Genomic DNA, 18,008 nt, shown 5'->3' on the forward strand with positions numbered 1-18,008 from the left:
GGGCGTCACGTCACGTACGCTGGGAAGGTGGGGAAAAAGCCATGGGTTGATGTCTACCTCACTAGGTTCTCTTCTGGGATGGAGTGGCAGGGCGGTCAAAGTTGCTGGGGCTGCCCTTTTCCTTTGGGAACTGTGGCCTAACAGACAGAGTCAGCAAAACAGCTCTCCATTCGGGGCAGTGTGGCCGAATGGCCAGTATCAGCAAGGTGGCCCTGTAATCAGGGCAGCGTGGCCTAATAGCCAGAGTCAGTAAAGCAGCCTCCTTGTCTGGGCAGCGTAGTCTAATGTTCCGTTTGGGGTGCAGTGTGGGGGGAGGGCGTGTCGCCTACAGGTGTGCAGCGCCCAGGGTAGGTGGTCTCAGGCCTACCCTGCTCTTCTGAGCCCCAGCCAAGTGGCCTGTCAGTGCCAGCGGTGCTTGCCACCGAGTCAGCGGGGATCCTCCCAAAACACGCTGACTGGCACCCTACTTCACCCCCTTTAACACTGTTCAAGCCACCTGGGCTACTTCCCACCCTGTCGGTGGCGATGTTCCACGATTCCTCGGGGCCTCCGGGGTCCCCAGTTGGTGAAGCTCCTGGCAGCTCAGTCCCTCTTAGGGGTTCGTCTGGCAGCCTTGAATCCTTCCAGGGCTCCGCAAGGTTTGGCTTAGCACGCGATGTCTGCAGCTGTCTCCTGGAGAGAGCCGACAGTGTGCTTCCTTTCCGGTCAGCAGTCCACCCTGCCTGAGCTGGATTGCTGCCTTTTATATCCCTCTTCCATGCTGAGTATGCCCAGCAAAGGTGGATGGGCATGGCCTCCTCAACTTGCAGTGAGTCCTTAACCCTCTCTAGGCCACGGTGGGGCTGGTACACCCCATCACAGTTTGGTTTTACAACCAAAGCATTCTTTACATTTGGAGATTACCCCAACAGGAAAATGATAAAATATGAGGACAGAAAGCCCCATAATACGTGGCATGAAGGCAACCATTATAGTTAACAATTTTTATTGTGTTTGTTTTTTGTCTTGTTAAAAAGTTTGGGCTGTAACCCCTAAACCTTGTTTTCTGCCTATATAGCAGTACAAGGGAGGAATTTCAGCTTCAATATGGAGCAGTTCTCTCACCTGAAGTATGTCAGTGCATTTTGTCAGATTACAATTTAAATTGCTTAGTGATTCCGGCATAAAGATCCACAGGGACAGGAGCATGAACTTTTTCCTCTGCCAATAAGCAGGGCCCTGACCTGTATACAAAACCATATGTGGGCCAACGATGCTTTTTTGATTAATCAGCCAGACAGTTGGTACAGCCCTCATGTGTTTTTTGCAGCTCTTAGCCAGCTGTAAATTGAATTTTAGTTTGATAGATAATCTAAATTGAACTTTAAATTGCCCTTAAAGATTTGGGATTTTCTTGGAAAGGTATTTGTGTACAAAGCAAACCAAAAAAGTTGTCTTAATGAGTGAACAAATGATGAGCTCAGCTCCTGGATGACTTGCTGTACTTGAAATCTGAAGTTATTAGTTATTTCAGCCTGTTCTCAGCAATGGACAGAAATAAATATCTAGATCTGACCATGCCAATCAAACTCATTTTTTTCCCTGCAAAATAGATGCACTTAGAGAAAGTAGTGTTCGTGCTGGGTAGATGGGGGGGAGAGCATTTGTTATATTATTTGACATCAATATGTCAAAATCATATTAATTCATGTGACATGTGCCATGTCAGGTACTGTTAGGAAGGTTATAATATGCTAAGTAAGATGATAATACTTATGTTCATGTGTGATATGTGAAATGGAAGTTATAGATATATTTGATATATCTATGTTTCAAATGGTGCTGTCTGAGTAATGACTCAGACAGGTTGGCTGTAGAACAATAGCCTGCTTAATGGCCCATTAAGACATCCCCAGGTGCAAGGGGCCCAGGGGGAGAAGCCTGAGATACACCTGATGAGGCACCAGGGCTTGCCCATGTGACTCTGAACTCCATTTTGGTTCCTGTCAAATTCCACAAGCAGCATGCCTGATGAGGCACCAGGACTGGCCCATGTGGCTCTGGACTCCATTTTAGTTCCTGTAAAACCCTACAAACCGCATGGCCAGGGCCAGAGAGTATATAAGGCAGAGGCCTTGGGAATCCATTTGGTCTTCAGTCACCAGTCTTTCAGTCGGGACTCAGCTTCAAACACCTACCTATCTCTGAATCAAGTCATCTGCAACTGAAGCTGTGAACAAAGGACTGAGGCCCATCCAGTTATTGGATGTATATCAGCGGAACTATACAAGCCTTCAACTCCACAATTCTTCTAGAAACCTGATGTATATGGACTTTTAATCATTTGTATGTATGTGATTGCTCTAATCCTTTAACATTTCTCTTATGGTTTATTTCTTCCTTTTTACAATAAACCTTTAGTTTTAGTTACTAAAGGATTGGCTGGCAGTTTGATATTTTGGGTAAGATCCAAACTTATGTTGATCTGGTTCTGTGGCTGACCGGTTGGGGTCAGAGGGAACCTTTTTAGTAAAGAGCATAGAGTTTAAATAACTGGTCTCTTTACTGGACCTAGTGCTGATTTGGGAGCCAGAAGCTGAAATGCAGTAAAGGGGGCTGTGTGCATTTGTGGACTGGCTTCTGTGGGGATTCAGAAGCGCAGTTTGAGGCTGGTTGGGAAGTCTGGCTTCAGTGCCACCCACCAGTGCAGGGAGAATCTGCTTTCCGTTTACAGCCTGCCCTGACCTTGGCATTATCAGGTGGCTACCCTGGGCACGGGATGGGTCACAAGTAGCATCAAGAAGTTCTAAAAAATTATCCTGGTTTGCTGAGTCAGTTCAAGATGTTGAATCAATAGATTTATCTTGGTCAAAGATTGCAGGCCTCTATGGGTATGTCTACACTGCAGTTAGACAACCACGACTGGCTTTGGCAGCTGACTGGCTCTCAGGGCTCAGGCTGCAAGGCTGTTTAATTGTGGTGTAGACATTCTGGAGTCCAGGCTCTAGGACCTTGTGAAGTGGGAGGTCCCAGAGCTTGGGCTGCAGCCAGAGCTCAAATGTCTACAGTGCAATTAAACAGCCTCACAGCCTGAGCCAGTGTCAGCTGGCACAGGCCAGCCGCGGGTGTCTAATGGCAGTTTAGATACATCCTGAATCTGTCTTCTGTTGTGGTCTCAGTACATATTGACAGATTTCTTCTCTCCCATGCTTACTGCAATGGAAGATTAAAAGGGGTCATGACATAAATGTATCTGACATGACCCCTATCGTGATTAACAGTAATTCCAACATGTAAGAAAGCAGAGTGGAAAACCAGGTGCAAAAGTTCACAAATCTGGAGGCGTATGGAGGGATGTCTGCTGTTCTGTGCTCTGATGGTCTGAAATTATACTTTGTGCACAAATGGCTTTTGCAGATTTTTCTATGGTGTGGTTTGCAATTTTGCTTATCTTTTTGCTAAGGCCTCCTGGAGCTTTTTCTGACTGCTTTGGATAGTATATAGCAGCTCTGAAGATGAACTGCCGAGCAACAATAAAATCAGGAAAAATAATGCTTTGCCCATCACTGCTTCTTTACTACAGACTTTAAGACATTTCATATATATGAAATATCAAATCTTCACTCTTTGCTAGAGAACATGAATAGTAATGTCTCCTGAGGCAGTAATATGAACCACAGCTCTCCCTCTCCCCTCAGCTAAGAGAGGAAAGGAAGCTGAATCTTAGACAGTCAAAGAAATATTTTCCCTATGGTTACTCCATCTTACATAAGTATACACTCTCTCCTAAAGTGAGAGAACAGGGAGAACAGCAGCTCAGGTTATAGCCTCATGCATCATGATGACTCAGGTCCTCCAGCAAAGAGAGGGAAGTGAACTCATAATACATTAGACATAAAAACAAATTGAAGAAAACAGTGTTTAAAGCAGAACTTATACGTTACATAGAACCAGTAAAGAGCAAAACCGAAAAGTTTGGAGGTAGTTTTGGTGTTGTTTCGCAGTTTGCTTTCTTAGTCATGGTGCTTTTCAGAAATAATAGTTTTATTAAGAAATCAGTGGATAGCTTCAGAACTTCTTAAAATAATGTTTGTGGGCTAAATAGAGAAGTAAGATACAGTACTGACTAATTACAATGATTGAGTTTACATTGGGTTTTGTATTTATTTATTTATTTATTTATTTCAGGGACATCACCCAAAAGCTCCTTATTCTGTATCTAAGCAGTGGGGCTCTTTCTTTGTGGACAGTATCCCAGGATTGGAGACTGGAGAGGAAATCTTAACTAACACATGGTCTTGCAAATGTATTAGTGCTTATAGCAGTATTGGAATTCCAAGTATTGAAGCAATTGCAGGTAAGGAAAACTGTTCTTATTAGTGAATATGTAAAGTGTCCAGAAGTAATGCTTTCACATTATAGATATTACCTTGAGAGAAAAACTGTTTCCAAAACTCATTAAAACAAATTTTTCTGATAACATTCAACGGTAAACGGCCAGTCACCATTAATTATTTTGAGGCTTATTCTCATAATAGTTGTAAGTTGGACTAGTTTGGTTTTCATGGGTACTTTTAAATATTCAGACACTTTCTGATTCTCTGATTTGACAATGAAGCTGGAAATTTACCACAGGATTTCTGATGCATCTTGGTGTTTGCCTAATTTTTCTCACAGGATTTTGCTTGGGCAGGATTCAAAAGGTTGATGACATACCAGTAGTGGTGAAGGGCTCTGTTTCCATTACCAATCTTAGTCTAACCCATCCTATTTCCATCCTGAATACACTTAACTCTTTATATCTTAAAGGAATACATAGGTCACTGAGTGAGGGCCATGATTAATTCCAAAGTGTAACATTTACCAGCCTTTTTGTTCAGTGTTGAGTCTATTTCATGCTTAAACAAAAGAATAAAAGTCTTTCTGAAGGGGAATTCTAGAGTTGCCAAACAAAGTTAATTCTACAAACATTGCCAGCACATAGACTGAATTACTACTCTGACTTGCAAAGGGTGATAACATTTAGGAATCAGCTAATGATATTACTGAATAGTTCTGTTCTTTACCACTGTTCTATATTCTGAGAATGCAGCTACATTATAAGGATATCACAATACAATTAGCCTAAACGTAACTAGTTATATTCTATTCATTGCTGCTTGCAAAGTTTTTGTCATTCCAAAGGTATGTAGCCAAAGTACCTTCATCTCTGGAAAGAACTAGGGGAAAGGAAACCTCCATGAAGTTCCCCTCACAGAGTTTTCCCTGATTCATTATGGTGGGTAGAGTTTGCAAACCCTGTGACAGCATTTCTGCCTTTGGAAGCCATGGGTCCAGGGGAAATGTGCAGGAGGTCAGCCCTGTTTTGGGGCTACTTCTCCCTCTCCAATTCCCTGAAAACATAGCTCTTTTTCCTGGGCTGGCGAAGTCTTTGGACTCCCTAGAAAGGAGATTTCCTACTTCAGATGGTGGGGGACAGCACAAAGGTTAAGGCTACTTTGCAGGCCTTAAAGGGCAGTGCATTGCACCCTGACTCTTCCTCTCCTATACCTTCACCAGCTGTGGATTCTCAGCACTTCAGAGGGCTCTCTGTGGTGTCTGGATCCTGGCCAGGGGAAGGATTCTGCTTCATGGAGCATTCCCTCTACGTGATAAATGTTGGGGGAGTGATGGGGCTCTGGAGGCTAAAATGTAACCCATGCACATGAACTATGGGACAGTTCAGAACCAACATTTTTAAACTTGTAACTGTGCACATTGCACTTTATAGTAGAGGATATGTAGAACTTTATACATTTCTTCAAAGAAAAAGTTTTTTAAGAGATCCATTCATTATTTGATGTTGGGGGTGGGGGTCCTGATCACGCTGGAGAACCTTGTCTGACTGACATCAGGGCAAGTTGTGTACGTCTTGTTTGTCTTGGCTGGCCTAGCTTTGATTTTTTGGCAGAGATTGTAAATTCTGGCTTTGCTGCATTTGTTTTGGAATAACTAGTTAGACGACATTCACAGCCAGCTATGAGAGCTTGATGTGGTGCTCTGATGTGATCTGGTTGATGTGCTTTTTCCCATCAGGTATTCTAAGAGCCAGCAGGATCCTGGGCCCTGTCAAGTCACAAACGCATAGGCCCTGCCTGAAGGACCTTATCATTTAAAAGCAAAGATCTGACAGAAATGTTCATGGAACTCCAAGAGAGACTTTGTCACAAGCTAGCTAGCCTTTAAGGATTCAGCCTGTGACAGATCAGTGACCCTCCCTCATCCACCAGCTGATCCTAATCAGCTGGAGATCACATGGTTCAATGTAGATATCAGACCCAGCTGCGGGAGAGTTGGGAATTTTCATAAAGAGATGGGTGAGCTTAGCTGGAGTCAGGAGACCTAGAAGAGAGGAGATGGGGAGTTTTTTCCTCGCTGAGAAGCAGCCTGAGGGGAAGGCTGAGAAGCAGAAAGGGGAGAAGAGCAGACAGGGTGAGCTGGAAGCCTGACAGAAGCTAGGTACTCTGATGAGCTGCAGCCTGCCTCAACTCCTGTGTGAGGGGAAGAGTGGGACAGCCTCTGGATATTGGGGTTGTTTGAGGCACAAGAGCAAGTACTGAGGCATGGGGAAAGATAATGAAGGCTGAGCTGTGCCTGTGAGGAAGAGGGGGCCTGGTGGGGCCGAAGATTCAGTTGTTCTCACATTTGGTTGGATTTTGATAAAGGATTTTGCCTCTCTGGAAGGGGCAAGACTTTGCAAAGTGGTCTGGCTGGAGGGCCAGGACACTCTTGCAGCCAGAGTAGGCCAAAGAACTTGGAGAAACTGAGGTAAGGGTCCTGCAGCACCACATCTGGCCAAGATAGGGTAGACTGGAGTAGCAACTATGCCACAAACTTGTGTACTGTTTTTAAAATACTCTTGAGTATTATATCCAGACCAGGGACAATATTTTAGTAGAATTTGTTGATACTTTTTAAACAATTTTTTTTCCTTTAAAAAATTGCCTTTTTTTTACCAAAACATTTTCAATCAAAAATTGTCAGCATTGTTAAAATTCTACATTTTATCACAAAAGCTTTTGGGATTCAAAATTTTTATTAAAAAAACTATTGAAAATGTTATCGATAATAGGTTTTTTTGTAAATGAAAATATTCCGTAATGGTTTTTTATCATTATTAATTTTTAAAATTTGGAAAAACATGAAAAATTGAAAACAAAACATGGATCTTTGAAACAAGCAACTTAGAAATTTCAACTTTTCTCCTCAAAATAGGAATTTAGTTTTTGACCAGCTCTACTGTGCCTTTTAAGAGTTATACCTAAAGATTTTACACATATAAAAGTAAATGGTTCAGTACTCAGCAAAATAGCTACATTATAATAGCCATTTATCAAAGGTCTTTTAAAGTAGGTGCTTCTGTGAGAGCTTTTGCTTTATCCCATACAATCAAAATATAAAGCTGATTGTTGTATGTTTTAATGGGTAAAATGAGTACTTTGCTGAAGAAAATAGTCTGGTGGCATCTTTCAGTGATCATGTCATTATGTCTCCTTCAAAAAGAGTTTTGCTTCATCTCTATCATCAATGTATAATGATAATAATAATAATAATAATACCTCGCTCTTATATAGCTATCTTTCCATTTAAATAAAAATCATTGTTCTTTTCACTTCACTATCCTCACTTTCATTTAAAACCTCCATATTTCTGACAGAAACATGGTGCAAGTTCAAGAACAGGGACAGAAATTCTAAATTCTAAGCTTGGCTGTGATAGTGGATACGTCTACACCGCAATAAAAGACCCATGGCATGGCTATGGCAGGCCCAGGTCAGCTGACTTGGGCTCAGGCAGTTGGGCTATAAAATTGCACTGTAGGCATTTGGGCTCGGGCTGGAGCCTAGGCTCTAAGCACGTGTCTACACTGCAATTAAAAGCCTGCAGTGGGCCCATACCAGCTGACTTGGCCTTGCAAGACTTGGCTCCATGCAAGCGGTAGGCTCATAGCAGATTACTTGGATTTGCAAGACAGCCACAGGTGTTCAATTGCAATATAGATATACCCTAAGACCCCACAAGGGGAGAAAGTCTCAGAGTCCAGCCTCCAACCCAAGCCTGAACATCTGCACTGCAGTTTTAGATTCCCACTGGCAGAGCCCCACAAGCCCGTCAGCTGACCTGGGCTCCGAGACTTGGTGCCATGGGTTTTTTATCACAGTGTAGACATACCCACTGACTCGCTCAGCATTTAATCTCTGTTTCCCCATCTGTAAAGTAGGAATAATAATTCAGATTTATCCACTTCATAAGGTTATTGAAAGAAAGAATTAATCATTGTAAATGGCTTTGAAGGTGTGTAGTGTTATCCTCGCTTCCTCTCCCTTCAAGTCTTCCTTTATTTTCAGACTAGCTTTTTAAGATGTTAACTTTAATTAAGTTAACTTTTGTTTTTCCCCTTTTGTCTCCAGCAATTTGTAGCAATTTCAATGTGGAGCATCTTTGGTTGCTCCTCCAATCATCTGGCTGAAAGTAACAGCAGATAATAGTATGGACATCCCATTCTCTTCAACAATAATCTGGTTTACTCAGTGTATCTACTTCAATTTTCAATGAAACTGAAATAAAACTGTGAAAGGCCAAATAAGTTTTATTTTAAGATATCTTGATTTTTAAGCAGTTTTAAGAAGTATCTTAGCTAAACAGGAGAGTAGCATTCTGAATTGTACCTTTGATAAAGTAAAGGGGAAATGAGCTCAATAATAATATTTTCCATTTATATGGCAGCTCAGATCAAAGGGTCTCAAGTCACTTCCAGTGAGCTAATTCTCACTAGCTTTCCCTAGTATGTAGAGAAATATTTTGAAGATGTGGAAACTGAAGCACACAGAGGTCATGAGTTGCCCATGGTCACACAAAAAGTGAGACGCTAGGAAAAGAATAGGAGCCAGATATCCTGACTCGTCATTCCGTCCCTTAACCAGAAGGCCAACTTTCCTTCAGTGCTCTGTCTTTGTGTATTTCCTCAGTTTCAATCTCTCTTAGTTTCTTTTTACGTTCTCCAAATAAAAATGGTGCTTTAAAAAGCAGCCTCCAAAATTATGCATACAGTTTTGCACGCCAGTTTGCACATCTAGATTAGAGGGTTCGGATATCTGAGGTTTTGCATACCCAGGGTGAGTAAAATATCACCTCCTTTTTCAGAGGCTATGTTTAAGCCACTTAGAGAATATGGCTCTGACATCTTGTGTGGTCTGAGTGGGGTGTCGTGCTCACTTTCTGCTATTGACTTTTGATCACGTTACCCATTATCTATTTAAAAATATACATGTCCTGTTTAGTGTAGCTGTTCCATCAACAATGGATGTCAGATCTAAACAATATATTACTTTCAAGCTAAGTATTTTCTTATTTCAGAAAGCCACTAAATGCCAAACCATTAGTCTTGCCAATGCCACAGTTTTTAATTTGACCAGGAGACTAATATTTTTCTTGGTCCCACTGTCTATGGCAGTGTTATAAACTGTCATGATTTTCTTGTGACTCTGCCCGTATTTGGTGTTTTTCTTTTAGCCCCAGCTCCTGGAATCCTGTGGTTATGTGACAGTCTTTGAATACTCTCTCTCTCTCTCTCTCTCTCTTGCTCATTCGTTTTTTAAATTTCTAGCTCTAGTGGTTGCAGAGAAAAGCTTTAAAATGTTGAACATTAAAGGCCAAAAACACAGAAGGCAAAAAAAAAAACCCTCAAAATTAATTAATTTTTTTTAAATCTCAGAATTTAAGCCAATCTCAAGATTTCGGGCTCTGTCTTGTAACTTTTGAATGCTTGAGGTTGGGAGTAATGTTACAGACAAGGAACAAGAGAACGAGCCACCTAGAATCTTTAAAATAGGTGTGTTTTAAAGAAGAATTAGTGGGAAATCTAGATGTTTTATAGGTATAACCTTTATTTTACATTTTAGAGATGTGATAGCTGTCCTTTTAAAAAGCAAACATTTTATATTCATGCATATGTTTCAAAGCCATTCTCATTTTGATTTAGGAGGATAATGCATATGTTTAGAAATCTAGCAAACCATCTAAAATCCAGTCATGCTGTGCCCATGTAAGTGCATAAATATGCCTTCATGCCATATTATTGCAATTAACTGATGGAAGAACAAGATCCCAGTTGGTGGTATAATTTGTCAAAGCCATCTCTTTAAAGAAGCCTAAGGATGTATGTTCCGTAATCCGTCTCCCAAACTATGAAAGGGGGCCAGAGAGGCCACTGTGCTTGTTCTATAAATGTAATGATAAAATTGCCACTGAACCATGTCAGAGAAGCTCATGTTTCTACTTAGAGTTATAAATTATAGGCGCAACAGAAAACTGAAGACAGCTGTGCCTGGTACAGTAGAACTATGCTAGACTGCACATCATACATCTGTACATTCTATATTTTGCACCAAAACATAACCATCACACATCCCTCCTTCAGCAAAAACTTAATAGCTGAGTAATGTAGAGAAATCTCATATTGCTACGAAGTCATTAGTTTTACCAAATGTGCTACAATATATTTACCGGTATACTCTGATATTTATCATCAATAATTAAGATTAAACTACAGTTGTCAAATAAATAAATAAACAAAGTGCATATTATGAGGCATTAGTCCTATTTTTTTCATTTAAATTTCTTCACTTAAGGTCCATTGAAATGAACGGGAGTCTTTCCAGTCTGTACTTGCTCAGATACTATAATACTGAGGGCCCTATACATACTTAGATAAATAAATTACTCATTAATTGGCAGAATCCATTAATCTGAAGTGTATCCCACTCATTAGTGCAGGTTCGCGGGGTTCAGATGTATATTTTTTTATTCTCCAAGTACAAAGGTAGAATGCTTCTCTGCAGGATAGACTTGGACCTAACTTTAACAAAATGTTGTGCTAATTTAGATCTTTCTTATGCTTGAATACTACAGTGGTAGTTGCCATAGAAAATCCTGAAAGATCATTTTTTGTAATAGAAGCACTGAGGGAAGAAATGCATTTTTAAATTAATTGCATGATATGCTTAGTGAACAGGATCATTTCAAATGTCTGTTTGGGGGAAGGGAATCCCTAAAAGTGGATAAATTGACACCAAAGAGAAATTGCTGCAGAGAGGATATGTATTTTGAATACGTTGCCTGTATCTTGTTCTGAAGCATTGTTTGCGTGCATCTGAACTGAAAAACATCAGTTGTGATGTAGAGCTGTTTTGAATTTGCGGGAACCTAAGTATAGTCTTGATTTGAGAGATATAAAGAGTGCCAACACGACAGATTACTATCTAAAAGAAAATAAAGTCATTTCCTCAGCTGCAAACTAGTGCTGAAAACCACGATAAACTGCTTTTTGATAAAAGCCGATGTAGATTAAATCTGGCTTGTAAAGAGTCTTTGGGACACCTTATCAAAGAAAATTGTTGAGCTGTTTGGTATTATTCTTTGATAATTACTTTGAACATAAACAGTAGGTTTCCTTTTGTTTGTATTATGATTTATTAAACCCTTTTGGCCCCAGATAGATGTATTGACTTGTGCCCCTGCAGGTGGTGTCAAATCATACATAACCCTAGAGATTACTTCCTCTCCAATGACTGACAGAAATGTTCCTGTAATCTTTCTTCTGCACTGTGAGATGTCAAAGCACTGCTAAAAGATGAAAGAGATAAACACATGGGCAACTCATTAAGGAGAGGGGACCACTTAGTCATTTCCACTTTCAAGTTATCCTTCAACTCAGGCAGTATAATTTCATTTTCAGGCTGTAATTGGGTCCTGACTGAGTCCCACAGCTGTAGGGTGGTGGATATCAGAAATATGCCTCTAACCAGATTTGAAGAATTGTTTTTCTCAGTATCCTAAAATGTTTCTGGGAATGGCTAGAGCCTTTATCCTGTCATACATACATACTGTGGGTGGGTGCCCAACCCACCTCTCCTTCATTAACAGGATAACTCAAAACAGACTCCAGCACAAACCTTCTCCTGGCTTCTCAGGGCATGACTACATTGCTGGGGCTGTGTCAGCGCTTCAGGATCGATTCCGCGGGATTGACTGAACGAGCAGTGGAGACCCGCTCATTAAGAGAATGCTATTATTTTATCATTTTCTTTTGAGTCGTTTTATTCTATTTTATGTTGTTTTAGTTAATTTCAGTTCTTCTTTTGATTGATATTTCCTATATACCCCAAACAAGAAATTTACTGAAGTGTTCTCTTCATTAAGCTACCACTACAGTCCTCAGAGGGAGCTATCAAACAGCCCCACAACACCCTGTGAATGTGAGCATAGAGCAACTCATTGAGTTGGGGCACTGTGAATCTTGGGATATGCTCCCATGTAGCTGTAATGGATAATGATTGTTTGCCATATGATTATCATGCAGTGAAGACATAGGGGTCAGTGTAGGGGGAAACTATGGCCTGTTAGGCAGACAGCACTTTACCGCAGCATTGTGATAATAGCAATATCTGTAATTTAAAAACAACTCAGGAAACTATACACCAGTAGGCACTCTTTACTTGCAAGGAAATTACCCACTTTTTAGTCCTGGGGAACCCTGCACTTTAGCCTATCACAGGAGATATGCAAAAGAAATTATTGACAAAAATCTGAGTCACTGTACAGTGACTGCTGATTTGTACTGTATTCAGTCAGTCTTTTCAAAACTATATACAAAGTAGAGCTGGTTGAAAAAAGGGATGTAATCATGAACATTTGGGGGGTGGGGGTCCCCTATATTTTTAATATAAAATTTTATCAAGGATTTTATTGGCCATGTGGACTTGGCATTAATGGGAAACCTCATGCAAACCATCTCTCATCAGACAGACTTTCTTTCATATTGTCAAGCTTCCAGGCCAACAATTAATTTTATAAACCCTCTGAAGCACATCTCAGAAGGTGGAGAAGGAGTTAATGCCCAAAGTAGCATTAACTAAACCTCATTTGCACATAATTTGAGTTACATAGGAGATGGAAAGTGTGAGAGAGAATGTTCCTGTTTGGCCAGCCTGCTTCTTGCCCATTCTACCTTTTCCCCCACAGCACATCTTTGGAGAGAAAAACAGAAGCTACATGTGGTAGATGGGGCATTCTGATTAGCTGTCTGTCTCATTTTCATCTCCCATTCCCAGGCTATACCCATGTTTTGTCTCTTGCATTACATGTCAAAAGGGGACATCCAAACCAAAACATGGTGTCATGTTCAGGCTAGACTCCCAGAGTGTGCTTCAAATGCTGAAGGCATCCTGTCCTGGCTGATGAATAGTTTGCATTTTTGTCTGGCTGGATATACATTTTAATAATCTCCTGCCACTTGTCTGCACTCGCATGCAATTCTGTCTTTCTGTGCTGTCTGGTAGTTGTCTTCTCCTTGAAGTATCAGAACCTAGCATACTATTATGGTATGGACTGTGCGGCATCCAATATCCAAAGCATGTCTGACATCAGCTGGTCAAAGAGGAGCAGCAGCAGACAGCCAGGCAGGGAAGGAGGGCATATGTGAGTCTTGCACTGGGATACTTGCCCCAAATAGGGAACACACCAGCAGATGCAACTGCATGAAGAACATACCTGCACCCGTGACCAGCACATAAGTGGGGAAAATAAGGCTGAGTGCTTGCCTGGTCAGTTGGAGAAGAAGACAGAAGGGGAGTGTCTGCCTGGGATGGCAAGGTGAGTAAATGTGTGTCTAAGTTGTTGGGGAAGTGCATAGTTAGGGGTCTGGAGAAGAGTGTCTCCCCTGTGAGGAGAGTGGTTGCAGATAATTGCAATGGGAAGCAGCCATGTCTGCGATAACGTGTCTTAAGCATATCATCCCGTTCTCTGACCAAGCCAGGTGACACCAGGCAAAGTTTCAAACATTTCCATTGTGCACAGCAAATGCTCTACTTAGATAATGGGACTCATGTGACCCATTTGATTTCCACCTCAGCCCTGGACTTTCTGGTGTGACCTCGGGCAAGTCACTTAGGCTGAGATTTTTAAAGGTATTTAGGCATTGCTCCTTTCTGTGTCACAATGCGCAACTGCTTTAGCAACCTAAATCTGATCTTTCATGAGAGATTTAGGTAGTTAGGATCTGGGCCTTAACCTACTCTGGGCCTCATTTCCTCATCTGTCAAATGAAGATAATGGCACTTCTGTACCTAACAGAGATGTTCAGGATAAAACCCATTAATTATTGTGAGACATTCAGATATTGAGGGCCAATAAGTAGGAGGACAGAATCATAGAAAATTAGGATTGGAAGGGACCTTAGGAGGTCATCTAATCCAATCCCTGCTCAAAGCAGGACCAGCCCCAACTAAATCATTCCAGCCAGGGCTTTGTCAAGCTGCACGTTAAAAACCTCTAAGGATGGAATTCCACCACCTCCCTAGGTAACCCATTCCAGTGCTCACCACCCTCCTATTGAAAAAGCTTTTCCTAATATCCAACCTAGACCTCCCCCACTGCAACTTGAGACCATTGCTCCTTGTTCTGTCATCTGCTACCACTGACAACAGCCTAGCCCCATCCTCCCTGGAACCCCCTTTCAGGTAGTTAAAGGGTACTGTGAATCCCCCCTCATTCTTCTCTTCTGCAGACTAAACAAGCCCATTTCCCTCAGCTTCTCCTCATAAGTCATGTGCTCCAGCCCCCTAATCATTTTTGTTGCCTTCCAATTTGTTCACATCCTTTCTGTAGTGGAGGCCCCAAAACTGGACACAATACTCCAAATGAGGCCTCACCAGTGCTGAATAGAGGGAAATGATCACTTCCCTGGATTTGCTGGCAGTGCTCTTACTAATCCAGTGTAATATGCCGTGAGCCTTTTTGGCCTTAAGACTCATTGTTGACTCATATCCAGCTTCTTTTCCACTGTAACCCCCAGGTCCTTTTCTGCAGAATTGCTGCCTAGGCAGTTGGTCCCCAGTCTGTAGCAGTGCATGGGATTCTTCTGTTCTAAGTGCAGGACTCTGAACTTGTCCTTGTTAAATCTCATCAGATTTTTTTTTGTTCCAATTCTCCAATTTGTCTAGGTCACTCTGTATCTTAAATACAGGGAGGTATCATTCAAAGGATTATTAAAATCCACAGTGATGTTTTCTAGCCTGCATATCACTTTGAGGAGGGTGCCAAAAACAGTTTTTTCTTCAAGTTTTTTGTGTTTTGATTCATTAAGAAATTAGAAAATACTTTGTTTGCATCTGACATGTTTTTCCTTAATTAAGAAACCTGATGTGCTCCCCTCCATTTTTACTTTTCAATATAATGGTGATTTAATAAAGCGCTGATAGCTGATAGAAAGAATGTTTCACTCTTGCTGACTTCAGTGTTTCAGGAGCTTTGTTTTAACAGGGAAGATATCTGATTCCCTGTTTAGGTAAATCAGCACTGGAACCCACTGATGAAAAAGAACTGAGATCAGAAATCCACTTCTGATTTTGCTTTTTGCCTCTGAAATGCTACAGCTCTTTGAGTGCATGTGACATGCTCTGTTTTGAATGTTATGAAACAGAAGTAGCTCCCCCAATTTGGGGAAGTGAAGAAGTTTGGTGTTTGAAAAGGCCCATCCATGCTATTTTACATGTAGAAAGACAACACCCAGTCGAGAGAGAAGGTGGGTGAGGTAATATCTTCTACTGGAACAACTTTTGTTGGTGCCTCACCCATCATGTGTGTCTTTCATCCTGGATCTACACATCTACATCAACACTGAATACAGTTCCCTGGCGGTCATTCTCTTATTCTGCAATGACAGTTCAGCTAAGCATGTGAGTTCTTACCTCAGTAATGCTGTTTACTACTTTTATCTTCAAACTCATTTTTATTTAAAAATTGAATATTTTCCATCTTTTTCTTCAACAACTTTTAAATCTAAGCAAAAGTGGCACTATATGGGGCAGATTGTCAGCTGATATAAATCTTCATAGCTCCATTATAACTATCACAATTTACACCATGTGAGGATTTGTTCCTATCTGCTTCATAGGTAGCTGGATATAAAACCCTATGGTGTAGGTATGTGGTTTCCAGGACTTGCCACTATTCAGCATTTTGAATAACCTTTCGAAGGCCTTCCTGGATGATTTTCCTGGGATAATTTCATGTCTGTTAGACTGATGGAATTTTTAGTTTTTCAAGATCAAATGCATAGCTACTGGGTGTATGAGAGTATGTATATCATTAATGGGGATTTTTGTATAATAATGTGGAGGATGTTTTTTGGATTTAGTTACAAATTCTCCCTGCTGTTGACTACTTAATGTCGTAACAGTTTTGTTTGCCCTGTTGGCTGGAATGGCATTGACCCCAGGAAAGGGAGGAGGGAGTGAGTTTTGTTTTCTGCAGTACTTCCCGTTCCGTACGAGGAATTCTGCTGTGGTATCAGGGTTAAAAAATGTTTTCTTTCCCTGTATGGGTCAAATGATTCATAACTTTCCTTCACATACTTCAGAAGTCATCTGTTTTTGTCTTGGACTGTGTTTTTTATTGGAAAAATACTTTCCCATCTGAAGAGCTTATTTAAGATTATATTTGTTTTATATACCAGGTTGTTCCGAGGAAACCTCAGAAAGGATTTAGACTTAATACTTACGTTTACCCAAGAAGGCCTTGTGTCTAGATATGGGGTATGTCTACACTGCGGAGCAAAGTTGATTTATTTTAAATTGACCTTCACCTGCCGAATTTTAGAAGTCGCAGGAGCGTGATCACACCATGCTCATTGCGTTGGGGGATTGCATCCCCGCTAGCCACGCTTGGGTTGACATTCAAAGCAGTGCACCGTGGATAGCTATCCCACAGTGCAACTAGCCACAGAGGCTTTTGGGAAGGTTGTCGTCCTCCCATGATGCAATGTCCTCTCTAGCCCTCCCTTTCTTGTCCCAAAGAAACAGACTAATGCTTTTTCGCACCATTTTTCTAAACCCTTCAGTCTCTGCCGCGCACACGCCATTGCCAGAGAGGCATGGAGCCTGCTCAGCTCTGCACTATCATTGTGAGTGTCACAAACAGTTCACATTTTATCCTGCAGTATTTTTAAGGGTGAGACAGAGGCTGCAGCGTGGAAAATTGTGATGTTACTCAAGACACCCTGCTACAAGCCATAGAATGAAACAATTCCTGTTTGCTGCTGGCTGTCACGCACCATCTGCAGTCAGTGGAGTGCCACTTCTGGTCCAGGGAAACAAGCAGTGACTGGTGGGATTGCATCATGAAGATGTGGGATGATGAGCAGTGGCTGTAGAACTTTCATATGCAAAAGGCCGCTTTCTTGGAACTCTGCGCAGAGCTGTCCCCAGCCCTGAAATGCAGGAACACTCACTTGAGACTGGCTCTGACAGTGGAGAAGCAAGTGGCCATCACTCTGTGGAAGCTAGCAATGCCAGACTGCTTCCAGTCAGTTGGGAATCAATTTGGAGTCAGTAAATCCACCATGTGATCTGCTGTAATACAAGTTTGCTGGACCGTTAACAGATTTCTGCTAAGAAGGGTAGTGACTTTGGAAAAAGTGCAGGACATAGTGGATAGGTTTTCCGCAATGGGGTTCCCAAACTTTGGGGGGGGGCGCGATAGATGGCACATATATCCTTATCCTAACACTGGACCACATAGTCACAGAGTACATTTTTCAAAAGGGATACTTCTCAATGGTATTGCAGGCCCATGTGGATCACAAGGGACTCTTCACCGACATCAGTGTGGGTGGTCTGGAAAGGTGCATGACGTGCGCAACTTTAGGAACTCAGCTTTATTCAAAATGATGCAAACGGACTTTCTTCCCTGACCAAAAAATAAATATTGGTGATGTTGAAATGCCAACAGTGATCCTTGGAAACCCTGCGTACTCATTGCTCCCTTGGCTGATGAAGCCATACACTGGGCACCTGGACAGCGAAAAGGAGAGGTTCAATAATAGGCTCAGCATGTGCAGAATGGTCATGAAATGTGCATTTGGACGTTTAAAGGCGCGCTGGTGCAGTTTACTCACTAGGCTAGACCTCAGTGAAAAAAACATCCCAATA

At 41.6% G+C, this 18,008-nt stretch overlaps 1 protein-coding gene across 2 annotated transcripts in view; it reads left to right on the top strand.

The window, feature by feature from the left end:
- The window catches only part of NT5DC1 (5'-nucleotidase domain containing 1), a 219,492-nt gene that overhangs the window by 184,283 nt on the left and 17,201 nt on the right, over positions 1–18,008 (top strand). Inside the window, exons 11-12 of one of the 2 annotated variants that reach the window (XM_067546625.1) lie at positions 4,168–4,336; positions 8,430–8,594. In XM_067546625.1, coding sequence (XP_067402726.1) covers positions 4,168–4,336; positions 8,430–8,488 — 228 coding nt within the window. In that variant the 3' untranslated portion in view covers positions 8,489–8,594. Of the gene's footprint in view, positions 1–4,167; positions 4,337–8,429; positions 8,595–18,008 lie in introns of those variants that run through there. The other variant, XM_067546624.1, reaches the window with a different exon arrangement.

The sequence above is a fragment of the Emydura macquarii genome, unplaced genomic scaffold, assembly GCF_026122565.2.
Source record: "Emydura macquarii macquarii isolate MOO-44397 ecotype Brisbane River unplaced genomic scaffold, CSIRO-AGI_Emac_v2 contig_1146, whole genome shotgun sequence".
NCBI lineage: Eukaryota > Metazoa > Chordata > Testudines > Chelidae > Emydura > Emydura macquarii.